This window comes from Thermobia domestica, chromosome 5 (assembly GCF_964235325.1).
Source record: "Thermobia domestica chromosome 5, izTheDome1.hap1.1, whole genome shotgun sequence".
Taxonomy (NCBI): domain Eukaryota; kingdom Metazoa; phylum Arthropoda; class Insecta; order Zygentoma; family Lepismatidae; genus Thermobia; species Thermobia domestica.
In genome coordinates this window covers 289359357-289378985 of record NC_137458.1, presented here as the reverse complement: position 1 = coordinate 289378985, position 19629 = coordinate 289359357, and the positions used below count along the sequence as shown (strand labels likewise).

Genomic DNA, 19629 nt, shown 5'->3' with positions numbered 1-19629 from the left:
TATGTATTTCAATATTATGTCACATAAAGTAATCAGATAACACAAAGTATTCACGCGTCTTTGGAAAATAAATCTCTGATTCATTTTAGTAGTTTTGTAAAAAAAACAAAAAAAAGTATTGCTGAAAATGATTTTAACGCCTGCTATATACATAAGTTTTTCTCTACATTGTTTCATGGAAATAACGCTAAATAAAGCACAAAATTTATAATGATAAAGCCAGCTTCAGAGTCTACGTAAGCAAATTGTCTTAAAAAAAAAAAATTCTTCGTACAACACGCTGCGATGTTATAGGAGGCCTCCGTGAGTGAGTTAAAATAAAGCCAAGTTTTGTCTTGTGAAAGGAATTTAGTGCATGGGACCGGAAGAACATAACTGCTCAAGAAATGCGCATTTTCTTAGAAGCAATGTTCACGCGGGAGGGAAGTTCTTTATAGTTACATGGCGGTGCTACCACTGGAAGATTATTACCATAAATTGTCTCTTGTCGTGAGTAGAAGACTTGGAACAGTGGTTTAAATCTGGCTGGCAATTTGTCTGACTCTGAAAAGCAATTCAAATGAAATATCGAGTTGAAATTGCACGTTAGCGTTCCTTTTTTTCCTTCTGTTTCTCTTGCAATCTGTGTTTATGCTTCTACTTGCCAAATAGTTTTTATTTTCATTCAGCCTTCGCTTCATGAATTTACATTTGAGAGAACTACAGCTGGACGGTTTCCCCTCAAATTAATCGAGTGTTCACATCTGTTACAAACCCCTTTGTTTTTACGTTTATGGCTCGAAGTGTTTACCAGTGATACTTTAGCCCGACTTGTTGATTGTTGATTTTACTTTAATGCCCCTTTTTAGTATTGAGGTTACACAATATGAGACAGAACCTAATCTTTAAATTGGAACTTGAACTAATGCTCAGATCTTATCTGAAACAATTTATCAACACCGTAACGAAGAGATATCATGCAGTTTAAGCATGCGTTACTTGTCAGTTACGTCACGGAGAGATATCAAGCAACGTTAGTGCAAATCACAGGGTCAGTTGGGTCATGAAGAGATACCGAGCAGTGTTAGTACGGGTCGATTGGGTCAGGAGAGATACAAGTAAATGTAAGCACGAGTCATGAAGAAATACCAAGCAATGTTTGCATGGATCAGTTGAGTCACGAAGAGGCACCAAGCAGTATTAGTGCGGGTCAGTTGGATCATGAGGAGATAGCAAGCAGAGTTAGCACAGGTTACCAAATCAGTTGGGTCACGAAAAGATACCAAGCAGTGTTAGCACGGGTCAGTTGAGTCACGAAGAGATACCAAGCAGTGTTAGCACGGGTCAGTCGAGTCACGAAGAGATATCAAGCAGAGTTAGCACAGGTCACCAAATCAGTTGGGTCACGAAGAGATACAAGCAGTGTTAGCACGGGTCAGAGGGGTCACGAAGAGATATCAAGCAGAGTTAGCACAGGTCACCAAATCAGTTGGGTCACGAAGAGATACCAAGCAGTTTTAGCACGGGCCAATTGGGTCACGAAGAGATATCGAAGAGAGTTAGCACGGGTTACCAAATCAGTTGGGTCACGAAAAGATACCAAGCAGTGTTAGCACGGGTCAGTTGAGTCACGAAGAGATACCAAGCAGTGTTAGCACGGGTCAGTCGAGTCACGAAGAGATATCAAGCAGAGTTAGCACAGGTCACCAAATCAGTTGGGTCACGAAGAGATACAAGCAGTGTTAGCACGGGTCAGAGGGGTCACGAAGAGATATCAAGCAGAGTTAGCACAGGTCACCAAATCAGTTGGGTCACGAAGAGATACCAAGCAGTTTTAGCACGGGCCAATTGGGTCACGAAGAGATATCGAAGAGAGTTAGCACGGGTTACCAAATCAGTTGGGTCACGAAAAGATACCAAGCAGTGTTAGCACGGGTCAGTTGAGTCACGAAGAGATACCAAGCAGTGTTAGCACGGGTCAGTCGAGTCACGAAGAGATATCAAGCAGAGTTAGCACAGGTCACCAAATCAGTTGGGTCACGAAGAGATACAAGCAGTGTTAGCACGGGTCAGAGGGGTCACGAAGAGATATCAAGCAGAGTTAGCACAGGTCACCAAATCAGTTGGGTCACGAAGAGATACCAAGCAGTTTTAGCACGGGCCAATTGGGTCACGAAGAGATATCGAAGAGAGTTAGCACGAGTTACCAAATCAGTTGGGTCACGAAAAGATACCAAGCAGTGTTAGCACGGGTCAGTTGAGTCACGAAGAGATACCAAGCAGTGTTAGCACGGGTCAGTCGAGTCACGAAGAGATATCAAGCAGAGTTAGCACAGGTCACCAAATTAGTTGGGTCACGAAGAGATACCAAGCAGTGTTAGCACGGGTCAGTCGAGTCACGAAGAGATATCAAGCAGAGTTAGCACAGGTCACCAAATTAGTTGGGTCATGAAGAGATACCAAGCAGTGTTAGCACGGGTCAGTCGAGTCACGAAGAGATATCAAGCAGAGTTAGCACAGGTCACCAAATTAGTTGGGTCACGAAGAGATACCAAGCAGTGTTAGCACGGGTCAGTCGAGTCACGAAGATATATCAAGCAGAGTTAGCACAGGTCACCAAATTAGTTGGGTCACGAAGAGATACCAAGCAGAGTTAGCACGGGTCAGTCGAGTCACGAAGAGATATCAAGCAGAGTTAGCACAGGTCACCAAATTAGTTGGGTCACGAAGAGATACCAAGCAGTGTTAGCACGGGTCAGTCGAGTCACGAAGAGATATCAAGCAGAGTTAGCACAGGTCACCAAATCAGTTGGGTGACAAAGAGATACCAAGCAGTGTTAGCACGGGTCAGTTGAGACACGAAGATATATCAAGCAGAGTTAGCACAGGTCACCAAATCTGTTGGATCACGAAGAGATACCAAGCAGTTTTAGCACGGGCCAATTGGGTCACGAAGGGATATCGAACAGAGTTAGCACAGGTCACCAAATCAGTTGGGTCACGAAGAGATACCAAGCAGTGTTATCATGGTTCACCGGGTCAGTTGGGTGACAAAGAGATGTCAAGCAGTATTAGCACGGGTTACCCAGACAGTTTGGTCACGAGGAGACACTAAGCAGTGTTAGCACGGGTCATCGAACAGTTGGGTCACTAAATTTATTTGGGTCTCTCCTCACCGACCCGATGAGCTGGACATATACGATGACTCGCAAGAAGCCGAAATACCAGGTCTATAACATTACTGCAGAAATTTTATTGTGGATTAATGATACACACTACTCGTATAAATGCCCATCAGCGGGTGACAAGTGTAACGTCACGGGTTTGTGACAATTATAACGTGAAACGTTTCTTTCATGAAACACAGATGGGAGAACAAAGTAAACTCTTCAAACCGAGAAGGTGAAAGAATAAGCAACTAGTTTAGATTGACTTGTATATGAAGAAACAATCTTACAATAATGAACCACTGTATGAACAATCATGCTTTTCTCCCCTAATTATTTAGAAATAATTTTCTTTTTTTCCTGAACATACACTAGCATTCTATGAACAAGAACATTTTTAAGTGTAAATAATGTTTTTCTTAAAGGTGAAGAGGTTTATTATTAAAGTTTTTTCACCGTGCTTATTACCTTAGGTCCATGCCTAATATTATTGTGGTGCCAAAATGTCTTGAGCCGTGGCAAAAATGCGAACTAACGCTCACACCCTCACACACCCACGCGTTGAGCCAATAAGGGTTCAGCTGTTGCTAAGCGAGAGAAAGCGAGTGGAATTCCTTCAGCCGATAGCAGCGCTTGCAACGGAAGACTAGAGATCAAGTCAATGTAGCATATCTATAACTTCGGTCTTCAATCTATACAGTTGTGATCTAGCTCATTCTAACTACTACTTTTTTCAACTCTTGCAGAAACATATTCGAAGACGTTTCTGACCTTTTGAAGCAATGCAAAACTCTGCTGTTATCTTATTCGAGTTTGGATCAAGAATCTTTTGCAATCGGCATGAGCGATTTAATCTCCCGATGAAGTAAACGTTCGGACCCCGTGTCGACTACGCACAATTCAGTGTAATAAGCATACATACTACAGTTTCATATTCGTACTGAGCCGAAGATGATCATGAAGAATTTTTGTTACTGTTGGCGATCCAATGTTCACTGTAGATTCAATGTCCTTGAAAGTTGTTCGAGGATTTTCTCGAATCATTTGTTCCACAGCGGCAATGTTTTCATCTGACACAGCTGTTGCCGGACGTCCAGCTCTCTCTTCATCTTTAAGCAATGTCCGGCCTCTTCTGAATTCACTAAACCACCGATAAATTGTAGCACGGGAAGGAGCAAGGTCCCAAATGCCCCCTGCAAACGGTCAAGGCTTTGTGCCTCGTTCAAACCACTTTTGGAATCGTAAAGGATTATTGCCCGAAAATGTTCCCTTTCGAGCTCCATTCTAGACAGCCGAATACTGCTCACATCAACAAACAAGTGAAGGCGATACGGCCAAGCCGATAAGCAAGGCGAATTGAAATTTTGCTTCTTCGCTTTGGATACCACTACCGAACGCAATTGTTGGAATTCAAATACTGTGCCACAATAATGCGTATCTCAGAAATCTCGTAGTGACCCTCGTACTCCTTCATGTTGAGGAATTGATTCTTCCTACAACTGCAAAAGATTGATTTAATAAAAAAAAGGAATCCTATTATTGTTGAAATGTTGTTTTTCTGCATATTTTCAAGCAATATTGTACTAGTATGCCGTTTCGGGTTTTATAGAACATTTGTTCATAGTTTCATGCAAGTGCGTTATCGAAAAACCTTTTTCTTAAAAAAAATATAGCCTATTTATACGGGTAACTTTTCGCGAAATCTTCATACAATTTTGCTCGAACAAATCTAGTTACCCATTTTATCCATCTATATATAACAAATTTTAGTTCTTAGGCTTAATAAAGATTTTAGTTGTCAAATAGATTCCAATTTCTTTGTTTTAATTCCATTTATTGATTAAGATGTTAGGACTTTTTAAAAAATACATTATAATGAGGGCCAGATTCTTAGAAGACTATGAATTCTTTTTAGTTATTAGATTAATACATGTAAAGTAAACAATTTGCTACTACACATGGTTATCAATATATTGAAAACATCTGTAGTTTGCAACATGTACGTTTTGTAAGGTAGTAATCAGGGGCGTACGCAGGGGGTGGATCCTGGGGATCCGGACCCTCTCCCGAAATCCCGACTTTTTTGCAAATGTAGTTTACTTTTAGGGACAATTTTAGAAATTTTCATATAATTTAGCCTCAAATTGTATTTGGACCCCCCCCGGAATGCTCTAGACCCCTCCCGAAATAAATTCCTACGTACGTTCCTGGTAGTAACATTGACGATGCGTATGCAGCTCCTGATAAAAAATATGGACATTTTAGGTGACTATGTGAATCTTGTAATCCAGATGTTGTTTCCGGACAAAGGTGCAATGTTTCAAACCAAAAAATGCTGGAGCTACTGAAGCATAGTTTCATAAACGCCGAGATAAATAAGTACACTTCGCCTGACCCGTTTAATCCCTAGACCTCAATATTATTGAACAATTTGGCCATTTATGGAGATCAGACTCTAGAAAAGATCCTCGTTCATCCTCGCTGATCGAACTGAGCATTGAAATGGATTGGGAATAGTATACAAAGTGTGATCAAAACGTAAGGTGAATGTAGTTGCAGACTGCCATCTATCAATGTTACATTCATTTCAACTAGTACACCCGGTAGCATAAACCTTTGATACAGTCAGTATCGAGTTGGAACGAGTTGTGACATGTTAGTTGGCTTCAAGAGGCAGAAGAGTGAGGACGTCTTAAGAGTAGGTATGTGAAGTTGGCCTATCCAAATTAACTTACCCACTTTTATCGTCATGAGCCGTTAGTTCCTCGTTAGTTCCAGTTAGTTCTTACTAAAGTTACGTTAGTTCCGCAATTTTAAAGAAACTATACACAAAAACCAATGGGTAGGCCAACTTCACATCGTACCCAACAAGCTCTCCCACATTTTTTGGTATAAATCGTTATTTTCTCGTTAGTTCCCGTTAGTTCTTACAAAAGGTCCGTTAGTCCCGCGATTTTAAAGAAATTATACATAAAAACAAAGTTGGTGTACCCACACATTTTCCTTTATGCTCTAATTTGTATAAAATCGCGGAACTAACGAAACGTTTGTAAGAACTAACGGGAACTAACGAGGAACTAACGATTCGTGTCGAAAAATGTGGGAAAGCTTGTTTGGTACTTGGCGTACCATTGGTTTTTGTGTATAATTTCTTTAAAAATCGCAAAACTAACGTAACTTTAGTAAGAACTAACGGGAACTAACGAGGAACTAATGGCTTATGTAGATAAAAGTGGGTAAGCTAATTTGGGTAGGCCAACTTCACAGACCTCTTAAGAGTGTCTGTGGGACGCCAACATTGAAGTTTTGTTCTAAGTGCAAAAAAAGTGCCAAAGAAGCTTACGATATGTCAAAATCAGTGTATGACGATGAAGCGGTGACATTGAAGTCTGTTTACAAGTGGTATGAGCGATTCAAAAGCGGCAAGGAGTCGATTGAAAACGAGCAACGATCGAGATGTCTTTCGACTTCAAAAAGAGATGAAAACGTGGCACAAATGATTTGCTCAAAGAGACGAATACCTATTCGCGAGCTTTCCGAACAACTAAACATCTCGTATGGGTCAGTGAAAAGCATTTTAACCGCCGATTAAATGAACAAATAGCTTCCTTCTTCACCGCAAAACCTAGCGTTTGATCCACGAGCTTTTGGCCGAAAAAATACTCCTTCTGTCCACATTCGCTGCGTTCTCCAGATATAGATTTCTTGCGATTTTTGGCTCTTCTCCAAAAATCAAAACCGTGCTTAAAGGAAAACGTTTGACACCATTTCTGACATTGAGGCGGCACGACAGAGCAGCTAAATGCCCTTCCAAAAGAAGCCTTCCAGAAATGCTTCCAGTCATAATTTCAACGTTGGGATAAGCACATTGCTGGCCACGGACATTACTTGAAGGAGATTAAATCAAATTTAATGTTAGCGTATTACTTTGTTTCTGATAAAATTATTCACCATATTTTTGATCATACCTCGTATTATTTTTCATTCATGACCTATATACCTCCATTTCACGACATAATCAGAGCTGTTTTAGAGTCTAACAATGGTCTTACGCCGCATTAGAAAGTTTACTTTCGACAAGTGTTTACATTATTTTGATAACCGTGTGTATATATATATATTATCAAAAATACAAGATATTTCCTGAATAGGCCTACTTACCCATTCGCCTTCGAACAGTGCAGAACGTTGAAAAGTTGAAGAGGCCTTTGGACAAAGGAATAGTTTCGAGGGAACCACTCGTTGGCATCAGCAACTCCAAGAGTTCAACCTCTGTTAAACCAAACTCGGTACACGTTAAGAAACTCGCCAACCGTGAAACCGCCAGCCGTCCTTGCTGTTTCTCCGTAACCTCCAGCATGACATCAATCACTTGCTCAAGACTCGTAGGCATCCGTGGAACTACAAGACCAGGACAGTCTCTTTGCCATATAATAGCCTGGCAGAGTAGCTTCAAAAACAAGGGGAACGGTGTATCCCTACCAGCTTTTTGTAAGAACTGTCTTTGCTCTGACGTCAGAGGTCGGTTCTGATTGGCTGTCCCTTCTAACAAGATGTCTTCCACATTCTGAGCTGATAACGGTGGCAATTCGATGAATGTATCTGGTGATTTGAATCGTTCCTTCTGCACTGGTGTAAATTTTAGTGCTTCCGGTTTCTCGGCTGTTGAGCATATAATATGCACGTTGGACGGTAAGTTTACAGGTAGCCAACTTAAAGCCGCAACAATATCGGAATCGATTGGGTTTAATCGATGCAAATCATCGATGATAATCACTAAAAGGTTATTCGTCTCTTCCACATGACGAAGAAGAGTTTGAAACCAATTGTTAACGTACAGAGGATCGAAGCTGCAGTCTTTAGGTAAAAAATCCAAATTGAGCACTAAACACAGATGTTGGCAGATGACCCTTAATAGTTCTAGTCCGTATGCAGATCGCGGGCTTGCACCTGCGAACCGAATAACCCGAATAACTTTTCGATCAAACCACGTTTCACACGATTGGTTAATTGATGATAGTAGCGAACTCTTGCCTTTGCCGTGCGAACTATGTATTATGATCGGACCGTGGCGTTGCCGCGATTCGTATGCTGACAGCACAAGAGATTTCACTTTTTCTAAGACTTCTGTGTTTCCCCAACATGGAGCCGCTTCATTTAGATGTTGTTGACATAGCGCCAAATGGCATAATGCTTCTTGGTACACTTCCTGCAAGAAAAACAATGGAAACTTAATTACTGTAACATAATAAAGAAAGCGATATTCTCATATACGTTGAGATGAAAGAATACACGGGTTGAGGGTCAAATTGGGTAGGTACAAAGGTGATTTCAGGCTAAATACCAGGAGAGAAATATAAGGGAGTATGTAAGACGGTTTATTTGAAACATAATACACGATAATCATATAAAATAAGAAAAGTTTTCCGTTTGTCATGTTTTTTTTAAACCGCTTCTTTAAAGTTAAACAGAATGCAGTTTCTCCGGATTTTTAAGAAAGCATTTCTCTAGAACAATTACTGTCACACACTATGTTAAAGTAACTTACTAAACTTTTGTCCGTGATTATATTTTTAGTTTATTACTTTTTAAAATAACTTGCACAATACAGTAAAACTAAATATTTTTACACTCACTTATAATTAACTTAAAGATTCTTTATCTGTAAAATATTGCTTCGTAATTTATGAAATGAAATGAAATTTTTGAGTTTTACGTCCGATCGTTATGACGGCTAGGCTAAAGGAGACGGTGATGATGAGAAATGAATGAAGTGGGTGGAAACGGAAGAACTCTGAGAAAACCCACGCATACGGTGTTTATCCTCCACAAAGTTCACTTGGCTCGAGTTGGGATCGAACCAGGGACCCCGTGCACTAGAAGTGAATGCTCTACCACTGAGCCACCGTGGCCTGCTTTGTAATTTAATCTTTAAATTCGTTTCAACGTACCAATCAAATCATCTTGTAAATTCATCAATTGACAAACATAATAATAATAATAATAATAAAACTATTCGTACTTGCACGTAAGTACTATTTCGCCACAAATACAATAACTGCATAACCTCAACACTACTCGAAAAACAAAACAACTTAAACTTCCCAAAATTGCAAAAACAGTATTACTTAAAAACAAAACCCGACCAGAAAGCCAGTTTAAACAAAACTCAAATTACGTCTTTAAATCTAAAGTATACACTTATTTCATATGTGTTAATGTATAGTCAGTGGCGTATTTACGATTTTGTTTCGGGAGGGGCTTTGCTAACTTTCGGGGAAGGGGGGCTTTGACTGGAAATGTGAAAATTCTGCAAGATATTTCATTTACTTTACTATACTAAGTAAGATTTCGGGGGGGAGGGGGCTTAAGCCCGGAAGCCATCCCCCCTAAATACGCCACTGTGTATAGTCATAACAAACACAAAATTAAAATATATTTCTTCAAAAGATATAAAATTGCCAGTGTCTAAAGTTATAAAAAGAACTTAGTTATTGCTATAACTACAATACTTCTCGAGTACGTCCTGTTCTATGTCTATCATAAATAACTTTAGACATTAATATACATATATTGCATGTATTCATAACATAACCGCATTACATGTATTCTAAAACTATTACGTTGTTAAAATTTTAGCCTCCCTTTTCAGAGCAAAGCTACATGATACATGGACCTACATTTTAAAGTTGAAATCCGAACTACTGTTCAAATTTAAATGTTCTCCTACCAGGAATCAAATAAGGCATTCCGTGCACCAAATATACGAGCTCAGCCTATAGTCTAGCGCGGAGCGTTCTTTAGTTACTGTTAACCAATAATTAATCAAATAACCAATTCAAATAACCAATAAGTAAATCAAAAGTAAATTAGTTTTATGTTTAATTTGTTACTGAAGAAAGACATTATAGACCAATCTTAATATATTTTTTAAAATGTTTCTTTTTGCAAACCTTGCGTTGGACGCAAATTCCCCATTAAAAGACGGAGAAAAACACTATAGTAAAAAGATGATTTTAAAGCTTTTATGTTCAGATCAAGACAATAGCAGAACACAACAGTACATGGTTGCTATTAGGTTATGGCAAGTGACCAAATAGTCAGTGATGATTTCAGATTTCCCCCAGAGGGTAATTCAAATAAACGGAGATGAAAGCAATATTGCACAAATACTTGTAACCCAGATTACATATGATCGGAGAAATACTCCCTCGCGGGGAGATTCCTAGCTCCGGAAGAATCCCACCCCCCGAGAATCCCCTGAGATCATCACTACTGCCGTGAAAGCAGAGAATTTATTATAAAGACAGTTACTTTCAGGGGGGTTATTTAGGGGCTAATGGGGCAATTTACTATCTGAGGTTGATATATGTAGGCTACTACTAGCTGAACCTGCGCTCTCTACACAACGCATCATTCACATATGAGCATGAATCTCCTTGTCACAACATCTGTACATGTCCCTTTACAGACACAAGTGAAGACGTCTTGATAAAAATCGGCAAGGGGTATCATAAAAGGGGCTTTTTTGATTATTTTTTCAATATCTTGCACCGTTTGCAAGATTTGAACCTACTTCCGGCTGGAGTTTCTAATTCATGAATAATCAGTATTTTCTTTCTTCTTGCATGCAGTATGTAATCAGTAAATACATTACACCCACAATTAATTATAATGTCAGTGATATATGGCGTTCATTGGGCAAAGTACTCCAAACAATAAAGATTTATCTTACACTGAAGAAATTGTTATCCTTCGTTTTTCATTATCACTTGGCCATGAAACAAACGCCGGAGAGATATACTAAGCCTGTATACAATTAAGTTGTGTTGGAATGTATAACTCGTAGGATATGACGCTTTACTTTTTTTTAAAAAAAATCTACGCTTTCAGTATATATTTTCAAATATTCAATTAGAACTGAACCATTTACACAACATTTGCAATTGATCAGTTAAAACAGCATCTTTCTAGAGCCTATGGTTTTCGAGAACTCCTGCCAACAGGATTCACCACAAACATATAAACCTAGGATTTTAATATATAGATATTAGTTAACAATACAGTAGTAGTAGGCCTAATGAAACTGAGAAACTACTTATGTAGGTTGAGTCTTGCTCCATCTTAAGAAAAACTGAAAGATACTACTAATTTCCACATCCTGCAATGGTCGCTTTTAATGTCTTGAATAAGTATACATTCAAAACTAACTCAATAGTTTAAAAGGATATTATACTTGTTCAAAATAAATATTTATATACCTGAATAGTTTTATTTCTTCCTTTAATTTCAGGTTCTTCCTCTAAATTTCTGCTGATAAGTGTTTGAAGTTTTCCAGTGACTGTTTCTCGGAATTGGTTCAGGTAAGACTCATGTTCTTCAGCGTCTGGGTCCAACCCTCCAGGCTTCCAAGGGACTCTGCACATGTAGAAGAGAGAGAAAAAAAGACATAAGAGAAGTTGAATCAATAATTTCCAGATGGTTCAGCAACAGGTGCCTCATTCAAACAACATAGAAAGTGAATTAAAGAACGAATTACTGAAAGCGCAGCTACAAACGTAGTTAATGGAAAGAAAACATAAGTTTATATTGCCTACTTATATAGTTTTAAGGGAGTTTCCAACTAGTAACTTGAATCAAAGTTTTGCGAGAAATGCAAGAAAAAGAGCAACTATAACCGATTAAAAAGTTACTTATTTTTCTCAATCTATGATCCAATGAGAATCAAAGTAAAGGGAGGGATAACTGAAAGTACAAAACTACGAAGTTTCTTTAATTTCTGCAAAATTGAGTTAGGAAAACTAATTCGAGCTTTGATTGCTCACTTATATTAATTTTATGAAACATTACAACTATTAACAGTCGTGGTATACAAAAGTATGAAGGGTATACTCTCATATATATAGGGTACATCAAAAGTCCGGAGCTATAGGCTAAGTCCGTTATGAGTAAAGATGTGAAAAAAATGGAAAGAGAGGAAAATTATTTCAAATTTGTGTTTTTTATTCTAATATGGTAGAATTTATCCAATCGCACCATCCGTTTGGGCTCCACACTACTAAGGCGCCTTATGTTGAATTACAAATCAACGTTGCCAGTTCAGCAGGTTTGTTCGAACGTAACGTAAGGGGACGCAAAAATGATACAGGAATCATATAGGCCATATTGTTACCTGGAGACACTCTTACACTTCAAATCCGTTTTCCAACAATGCTGTATTGTTGGTATGGTCAGAGCCCAAGGAAACGGACTGATTAGTTGACAACGTTGCTTCTTCATTTAACATAAGGCATCTTACCAGTGTGGAGCCCAAATATCTGGTGGGATTGGTAAAATTCCATTAATTTAGGTTGAAAACAACTTATCATTCTAACGGAGTTGGTCTATGGCCCCAGAGTTTTGAGACACCCGGTACCTAAGATCTTAATAATTTATCAATTCTTGAATTATGATGTAAATGAAGTGATTGTGCATGAGAACACTACCCATGATTTTCTTTTTTATTCATGCATAAAGAGAACATTTTCTTGAAAACATTTTTTTATATCCTTATATTGTATGATTTGTATTATTTGTTAAAATAGTTTTTTTAATTGATTTTTAAAGACAGTTTTAAATTTTATTTCATTTTATTTACTTGTTTAGTCGGTCAAACACTGTCTATTTACAATAATTTCAGAAATGCTTCCTCTTAAGCTGGGGAAGGAGTGCAGTGAAGGGTAATAAGTAGAGACCGGATGTTTAGGCACTAAAACCCTGGAAAATAGGCAGGCAAATAGGCACTAAACATTTTAAAAATAGGCAGTAAAATAGGCATTAAAATGTAACTTGAAATAATGAAGATAAATACTCAATACCATTAAAAAATAGATTCAAGTCATAGATAATGTTCAAAGAATATAGAAACATACTTCTTTGTTAATATCTTCTTTTATTGTATATATAAAAACGAAGCTTGTTAAGCATTCCATATATACTGAGAGAGCCTGAAAGATGTGCACATACGTCAGGAGGTAATTCATGACATCAAAAGAAGACAGTCCTTTTGCATGTTATCGAATCCCACGTCGTGTAGGAGTGACAGGGGGCGAACTTGGAATCCAAAATCAGATCCTCACAATTGGAACGAGACATAAAGGCGTGCACATACTTCGGAAGGTGATTCGTGACATTCAAGAGGACTTCTTGTCTCCTTTTCATGTCACGAATCATCTCTCGAAGTATGCGTACATTTTTCGGTTTCGTTTCAATTGTCAGGATTCGGTTTTCGATTCCAAGTTGGCACTCTGTCACACGTACACAACACGGAATTAGACAAAATACACGAGGACTTTTTGTCTTCTTTTGATATCATTAATCACTTCCCGAAGTATGTGCACATCTTTGAAGTTCACTCTGTATATATATTGCAACGTACCACGTGCTTCCTAATATACACATATATGTATGTGTATTATTTATGTTATATAAATTACATTTTTCCCAATGAAGGCTTAATTTGAAGAAAATGCATACAATAGGCAATAGTAGGCACTAAAGCAATTATTTAGGCAGTAAAGGTCGAAATAGGCAAAACAGGCAAAATCGAAACTATAACCCCCATATAAACTTTAAAACGTTATTTTTGATCATATCTTTAATATTAAAGAACAGGCATTTTGCCTAACATCCGGTCTCTAGTAATAAGATAGGAACGTCATCCGTAATTCTTAACCTTACACAGGTTAAAATTGTTTATTGATATATGTGTAATAGTATATTTAGAGTACTTAGAATTGCAGTGCTGTTGGGTATATGCCAACTTGGTTACCTGGCTTCGATCCCTAGTGAGCTGGAAAGTTTTTTTTCGGTCTATCTCGTTCCAATACGGTTCAGGTGTTCACCCAGCCTCTGTTAATCGCACCTGGAGATTGTTGAAAGGTAATGGCGGCCGGAGAGAGATGCTAGGTACATTATCCTAGGTACAAAACTTCCTTATATGTTCATACTGATTATCTATGTGTGTTGTAACGTAATTCATCAGAGAAAAAGCTGTTCTTCAATGGTCAGGAAATAGACTTAAAATCTTTCCTAGTCGGACTTGCAAAAATTATATGATATTTGGCAGGTTTGATTGTCAACTGGGTGGGACCTTTTATAGGATTCTGCCGTCTATTCGAATTAACGATAATAATTCTTTCAATACTTATGGTTGGGTACTTCAGCTCAGGTAATAGACGGGTTAACTTCTTAATTTGGTGTGTCTTATTTAGATAGTTCTAAAGAATGTATAAGTAAAATGTTGAAATAGCGTGTGAATTATTATATATATACAGATGGTGATCAGAAAAATTGAAACACCTGTAGTTGGCAACATGTAATATGCCATTACAGTCTAATGATATTATGTTCTTAATAGGAGGGTGCCCGAAATTTTTTGCACCGACTGTACTTGACGTTTAACAAAAAAATTCTGGCTGTTCATATAATTCGTAATATTGTTCATTATTCTATTTCAAATTAACATGGAAAAACTGTAAAAAATTCATTGGGAATGATAGTTTTGGGAATCAATATCTTTATTTATATTTTAAATTAGTTATAAGTCTTGCATATGTATATGTAAATGGATTATTACAATTCTTACGGTGTCAGTGCTATCTGAAAATATAGATCCACTATTGGACGGAACTTTCCAGATCAAATAACCAATCTAAAATTCGACAGAATTTTCAGGACCACCCTTCACCTCTCTTTTAGATACCTAGGTCCTTCTAAAATCTAGTTTGATCCAGATTTTACCAAATTTTATTCGTTTCAAAGCCCCACCGCCAAAATGCTTAGTTTTGATTGGCTGATAAACCCACGCTATGATATTAGGGCGCAATTATTCCTTTCCATGCCGAGATTTCCACTGAAGACGCCGGACTAGGATCTTCTAGCTCAGAAAGTCGGAAAATTAGCTGGAAAAGCTGCAGTAAAAGGTAAAACTAATATAATAGTTGAATAACTACCAAGCAGGAAGCTAAGGAGCCATAAATTTGCTAGCATTTCATAGTAAAAACCGGACTAAAAAGAAGAAATAGGAAGTGCAATATAGGAACGCCATGTTGTGCAGATATAGTTCGTGATGGACAGAATTCAGGATAGTGTGTGCATTTAATCTCCTTTCCCAAACCCAGTTTGCAGTTCAGTGAATCGAATAGTTAAATTTCCCTCTTGCCCCTCCTGAATCAGTGTAGGTTCGGTCAGACCTGTCCGTTCAGTAATCTGTCTGTGTAGTTAGTACGTGATTTTTTTTCATATATATATATATGGCGGTATTTTTAGGTCTGTTTGTAGTGTTAGTAACCATCAGCATGTACGTGTAAATTAAGCAAGGGGCTCCTATCTGACTCCCAAATTGGGAGTACGGCTTCCAGCGGGATGAGTTGAACATGTAGTTTGTTCCGGGTTCCTGTCCCTTCAGGGCAGGGGTCCTATTGTTAGCTAATACTTCGATATGTCCCCTCGGGGCATTGGTTAAACAGGTTAAGTAAAGAATGTGATTCAGTGAAAACAAGGGCCAGTTGGCCCTGTCCCTTTCTTTCCTTCTCCTTTTGAGCCGATTTAAAATGGTAAAATATGAATGTTTTCTGTGTATATTTATTAGTATAACATGTATTAATGATAGTGATAATTGGTGTGTATTGGCATGATGTGTCTTGTAGTTTGAGTAGTATGTGTATATTTGTAATGTAGTATCAGTGGTAGTGGTAGTTAAGTGATGAAAGAGTGTGTGAGATAATTAAATATGGACAGTGTAGTATTTACTATGCGATAAATTCTTTATTACTCCATCATTAAGTGAACTCATACACAATATTTAATAGTTAACTTAATATAGTACAATAATTCCGTGTACAAGGTCACATTCCGTTGTTCAAGGGTTGATTATATCGTCGCTAGCCCTAGTGTCAAAAGTCAGTACTAACCGCCATTCTTCCGTCGAGGTGCTTAGTGATTTAGTTTCCATGAAATTGACCTTTCTTTCCGAAATAAAACCTAGAAGGTATAATTCACAGCCCATATGAATGTACAGTTAGGTCAAGTGCCCCAAAATTAATATATTCTGAAAGTTTCAACATTCTGCATAGTCTAGAAATCGAAATATTTAAATAAATAAACTATCCGTAATTTCTTAACAGAAGTCGGGCGATATGATGCTAGTTCTTCGCTTTGGAATTATATTAGATGTTCATTTTTCTTCGTGGCTGCAGAAGTACATTGTTGCTGCAGAATTTTATAAACATTAAATATTATCGCGGATAATTCTATTTTCAGTGAACATACGTAGGATTTTTTTTCCTTTTTTCTTAATAAAGCTACCGAGTATTACATAGTACTGTGTGTGGGATGAAAGAGTCTTGGGTTCGAGTGAGGTTGTCGTGCGGTGATCGGAATGGGAAATGTTTGTAGTGACTATAGATTTTAAAGTGTTATGATGAAATGTGTAAATAGGCTGGGCGTAGATAGAGGAAACAGGGTGTTTGTAGAATATAGCGTCGTGGCAAATGAATATTAATGTGAATATGAATATAAAGTGTATGAATATTGTAGTAAATGAATATAGAATATAGGACACCCATATAGTTAAAGATATAGTAGCCCAGTGAATATTTCGCCGCGTGTTGATATATAGATATTGAATAGATACGTGTAGCTACAAACATCTCAAGTTCTGACCCCTGCACCATGATATCACGCGGACCGGAGGGCGATATATAGTCGGACTACGGTAATACTTTGTAGTTTTATGTGTTATAATAATAATCAACCATAGTAATACCATCTGATAGAATGGGTAGCTTCATATAATCGCTGACTAGACATGTTGAATAATAAATTATGAAAAGACAGTAGTAGTTATACAACAGGGCTGTAGTGAATCATATCTTCTGGTCGGTTTTAAAATAGAATATCCTGCTCCGTGAGATTTTTTTCCTCACGTTACCTACTCGGGCTAGCTTACAATGTTCATGGAGGCGACAGCTCTGACAGGGTTACAGAATCAAAACAATTAGTTATTGAAATTTATTTTCGCGTACCCGGATGTCGACCCCTAGTCCCTTTAAGTATTTTCATTTCTTTTCTTAGTTTAATTAGACGAGGGAAATTAACGACATCCCAGACTGTGGCGTGTCTGCGCAGGGTAGCTATCGGTGATGTTTTGGTAATTGAAATCACCGATCCGAAATTCAGTTTATTTATTTTTTTTTTATTTTGGCAAATCACTAATCAGGGATATCTTAGCTATTACTCTAGTTTCATTACTGTCCTAGAACCTCCTTAGTTCTTCTGAGGGGTCGAATATTTTTTTTCTTAGAGATTTCAAATTTGGGGACGCAGTTACCTGGTCCCTTTCCCCCTCTCCTTTTATCCTGCTGGTCTGGGCCGGATACGGGGATCGGATTTCAATCTTACAAGCAAACTCTTGTGGGATTGGGATCTGATGGACACAGAACTTGCATCCTTGGCAGCAGGGCGCCCCTTGAGTCTACGTATTTGAGTAGACCACCCTTTTGGCATGTTAAGAATATTTTGGCTATGGATTTTGTTGAGAGCGAAATTCGACTTCTATCTTTGTAGCGTTAGTTATTTCTCACTTAAGTCTTTGGCGCCCCTATTCTTCGTCTTCCTTCTTCTCTATCTCTCTCTCTGTCTTCATTTCTTCAAGTTTTTTTTTTAAATTTCAACCTTCCCCCCCCCCAAGATTTTGAACTTGTCACTTACGATTTATTTAACGTACAACTCTGATCTGAAATTACCAGCTGAGACGTTGCAAGACACGATTCATGAATGGAGTAGATAATGATTGGGTCCTCCATCACATTTTGACCTATCGCTGAAATGAACAAACACTTAGTATTTGACGACAATTCGATTACGTTCTTTCACCGTCGTTCCTCTTAAGTTTTTTTTTTTTTTTTTTTTTTTTGTAATCCGTTGGTCACTTTCCTTTCTGTTTTGGTTTTCGATTACTTTGTAGTTAACCTGGGCCCAGAAATTGTATTTTGGTTTATCTAGTTATATCTTTAGAAATGCTCTGTGTTATGTGCCTGCCTTCCAAAGTTTTTTTTCCCTTCATGATTTAAACACGAATTGATTATATAAAAGTGAAAAAAATTATAGATGCGCGGTATCAGGTAGAAAAGCGATTTTCTTTTTTCATATGTAATGTCGGAAGTCATTTGTTTTGGGACAATGTTGGCAACCTAGTAAAAATTTTATTGTTGGGGGTGATTAATGTAAATGTGTGCGCATTTATTAAATATAAATATATATATATAGAGAGAGAAATGAATACGTCGAAATGTATATGTAATTAGTATGTGAATATGATTTTAAAGTAAAAGTATGATATTAAATGTATTATGAATATATGTAAGAGCGCTCGTGTCTGTCCCCCTAAACGTGTATTGGTTGCTATAGTTTACTAGTAAGTTCTCCGACGAATGTAAAGAATGTAGATTTTATTAAGAATACCGCCGTGCACTCAAGTAATTTTCCTTTTCTGTTGAATAAATGTAAATGATACCTTATGTAATTATGTAATGGCATGTATTGGAAAGTAACGGCAGGTCTAAACGTAACTCACTTCATAACGCATCTTATCCTTGAACTACCAACCCAAAAACCATTGTGGAAAGTGCACCTTGAATCCTTCTCACCTTCATATGTATCCTGTGACTTGACCAGTTTTTTTTTTATCCTCAATTTGAACCTTTATACTCCGTACACCTGTGGAAGATCGTTTTTTTTAAAAAAAAAATCCGAACCAAGTATACATATATACCAAAGTGATCTAAAGGAAAGGTCTCATGACGTGTCCCAGTGTTGAATAAATAACTTAAAACTATCCAATTAATAAGTTTGGAAATGGACCGTCTAAGAGGAGAAACATCCTCTGGCGAAAGTGATTTTTCGAAATCCCTAGATGGGTATAGACGTAGCAGTGTGCGATTGCAGATATAAACTGTTAAAAGTTATAAACCAAGTATAGACGATGAATGGTTTTGTAAACCAATATATATATATATATATATATATATATATATATATATATATATATATATATATATAGATAGATATAGATATATATAAACACGAACGGCGTTAAATGGAGCGAAATGTTCTGGACACTATGAGTAGTGCGTGATTTGTGATTTGAACGCTCAAAATCATTAATATCTTATTACCCAATGTGAGGTAGAGACTCATATAAGTTCTAATCCACCAAAAGGTTTTTTTTCTTTCCTCTTTGTCCATTTTTTTTAAAGTGAAATAAGTGTCTTATTTGCGTATGTCGCAAATCATAATTTGGCTTTAGCATGCCTAAGATATGATACATGTAATTTTTTTTCTTTCTTTTTCATTTGTCAATATGATTGAATATATAAAAATTTACTAAAATATAACTCTTTGTATTCTATTGATATATAACCAAGAACTTGTGCTTTTAATA

General features: G+C 37.4%; 1 protein-coding gene across 2 annotated transcripts in view; it reads right to left on the bottom strand.

Annotated features, from left to right (window-relative positions):
- LOC145686678 (NACHT domain- and WD repeat-containing protein 1) overlaps positions 1-19629 on the bottom strand; it is a 1466154-nt gene that overhangs the window by 219386 nt on the left and 1227139 nt on the right. For both annotated transcript variants that reach the window (XM_081760197.1, XM_081760198.1), the window contains 2 exons: positions 11408-11564; positions 7308-8355 (listed from right to left, as the gene is read on the bottom strand). In XM_081760197.1, the coding sequence (XP_081616323.1) occupies positions 7308-8355; positions 11408-11564 (1205 nt within the window). The remainder of the gene's footprint in view (positions 1-7307; positions 8356-11407; positions 11565-19629) is intronic.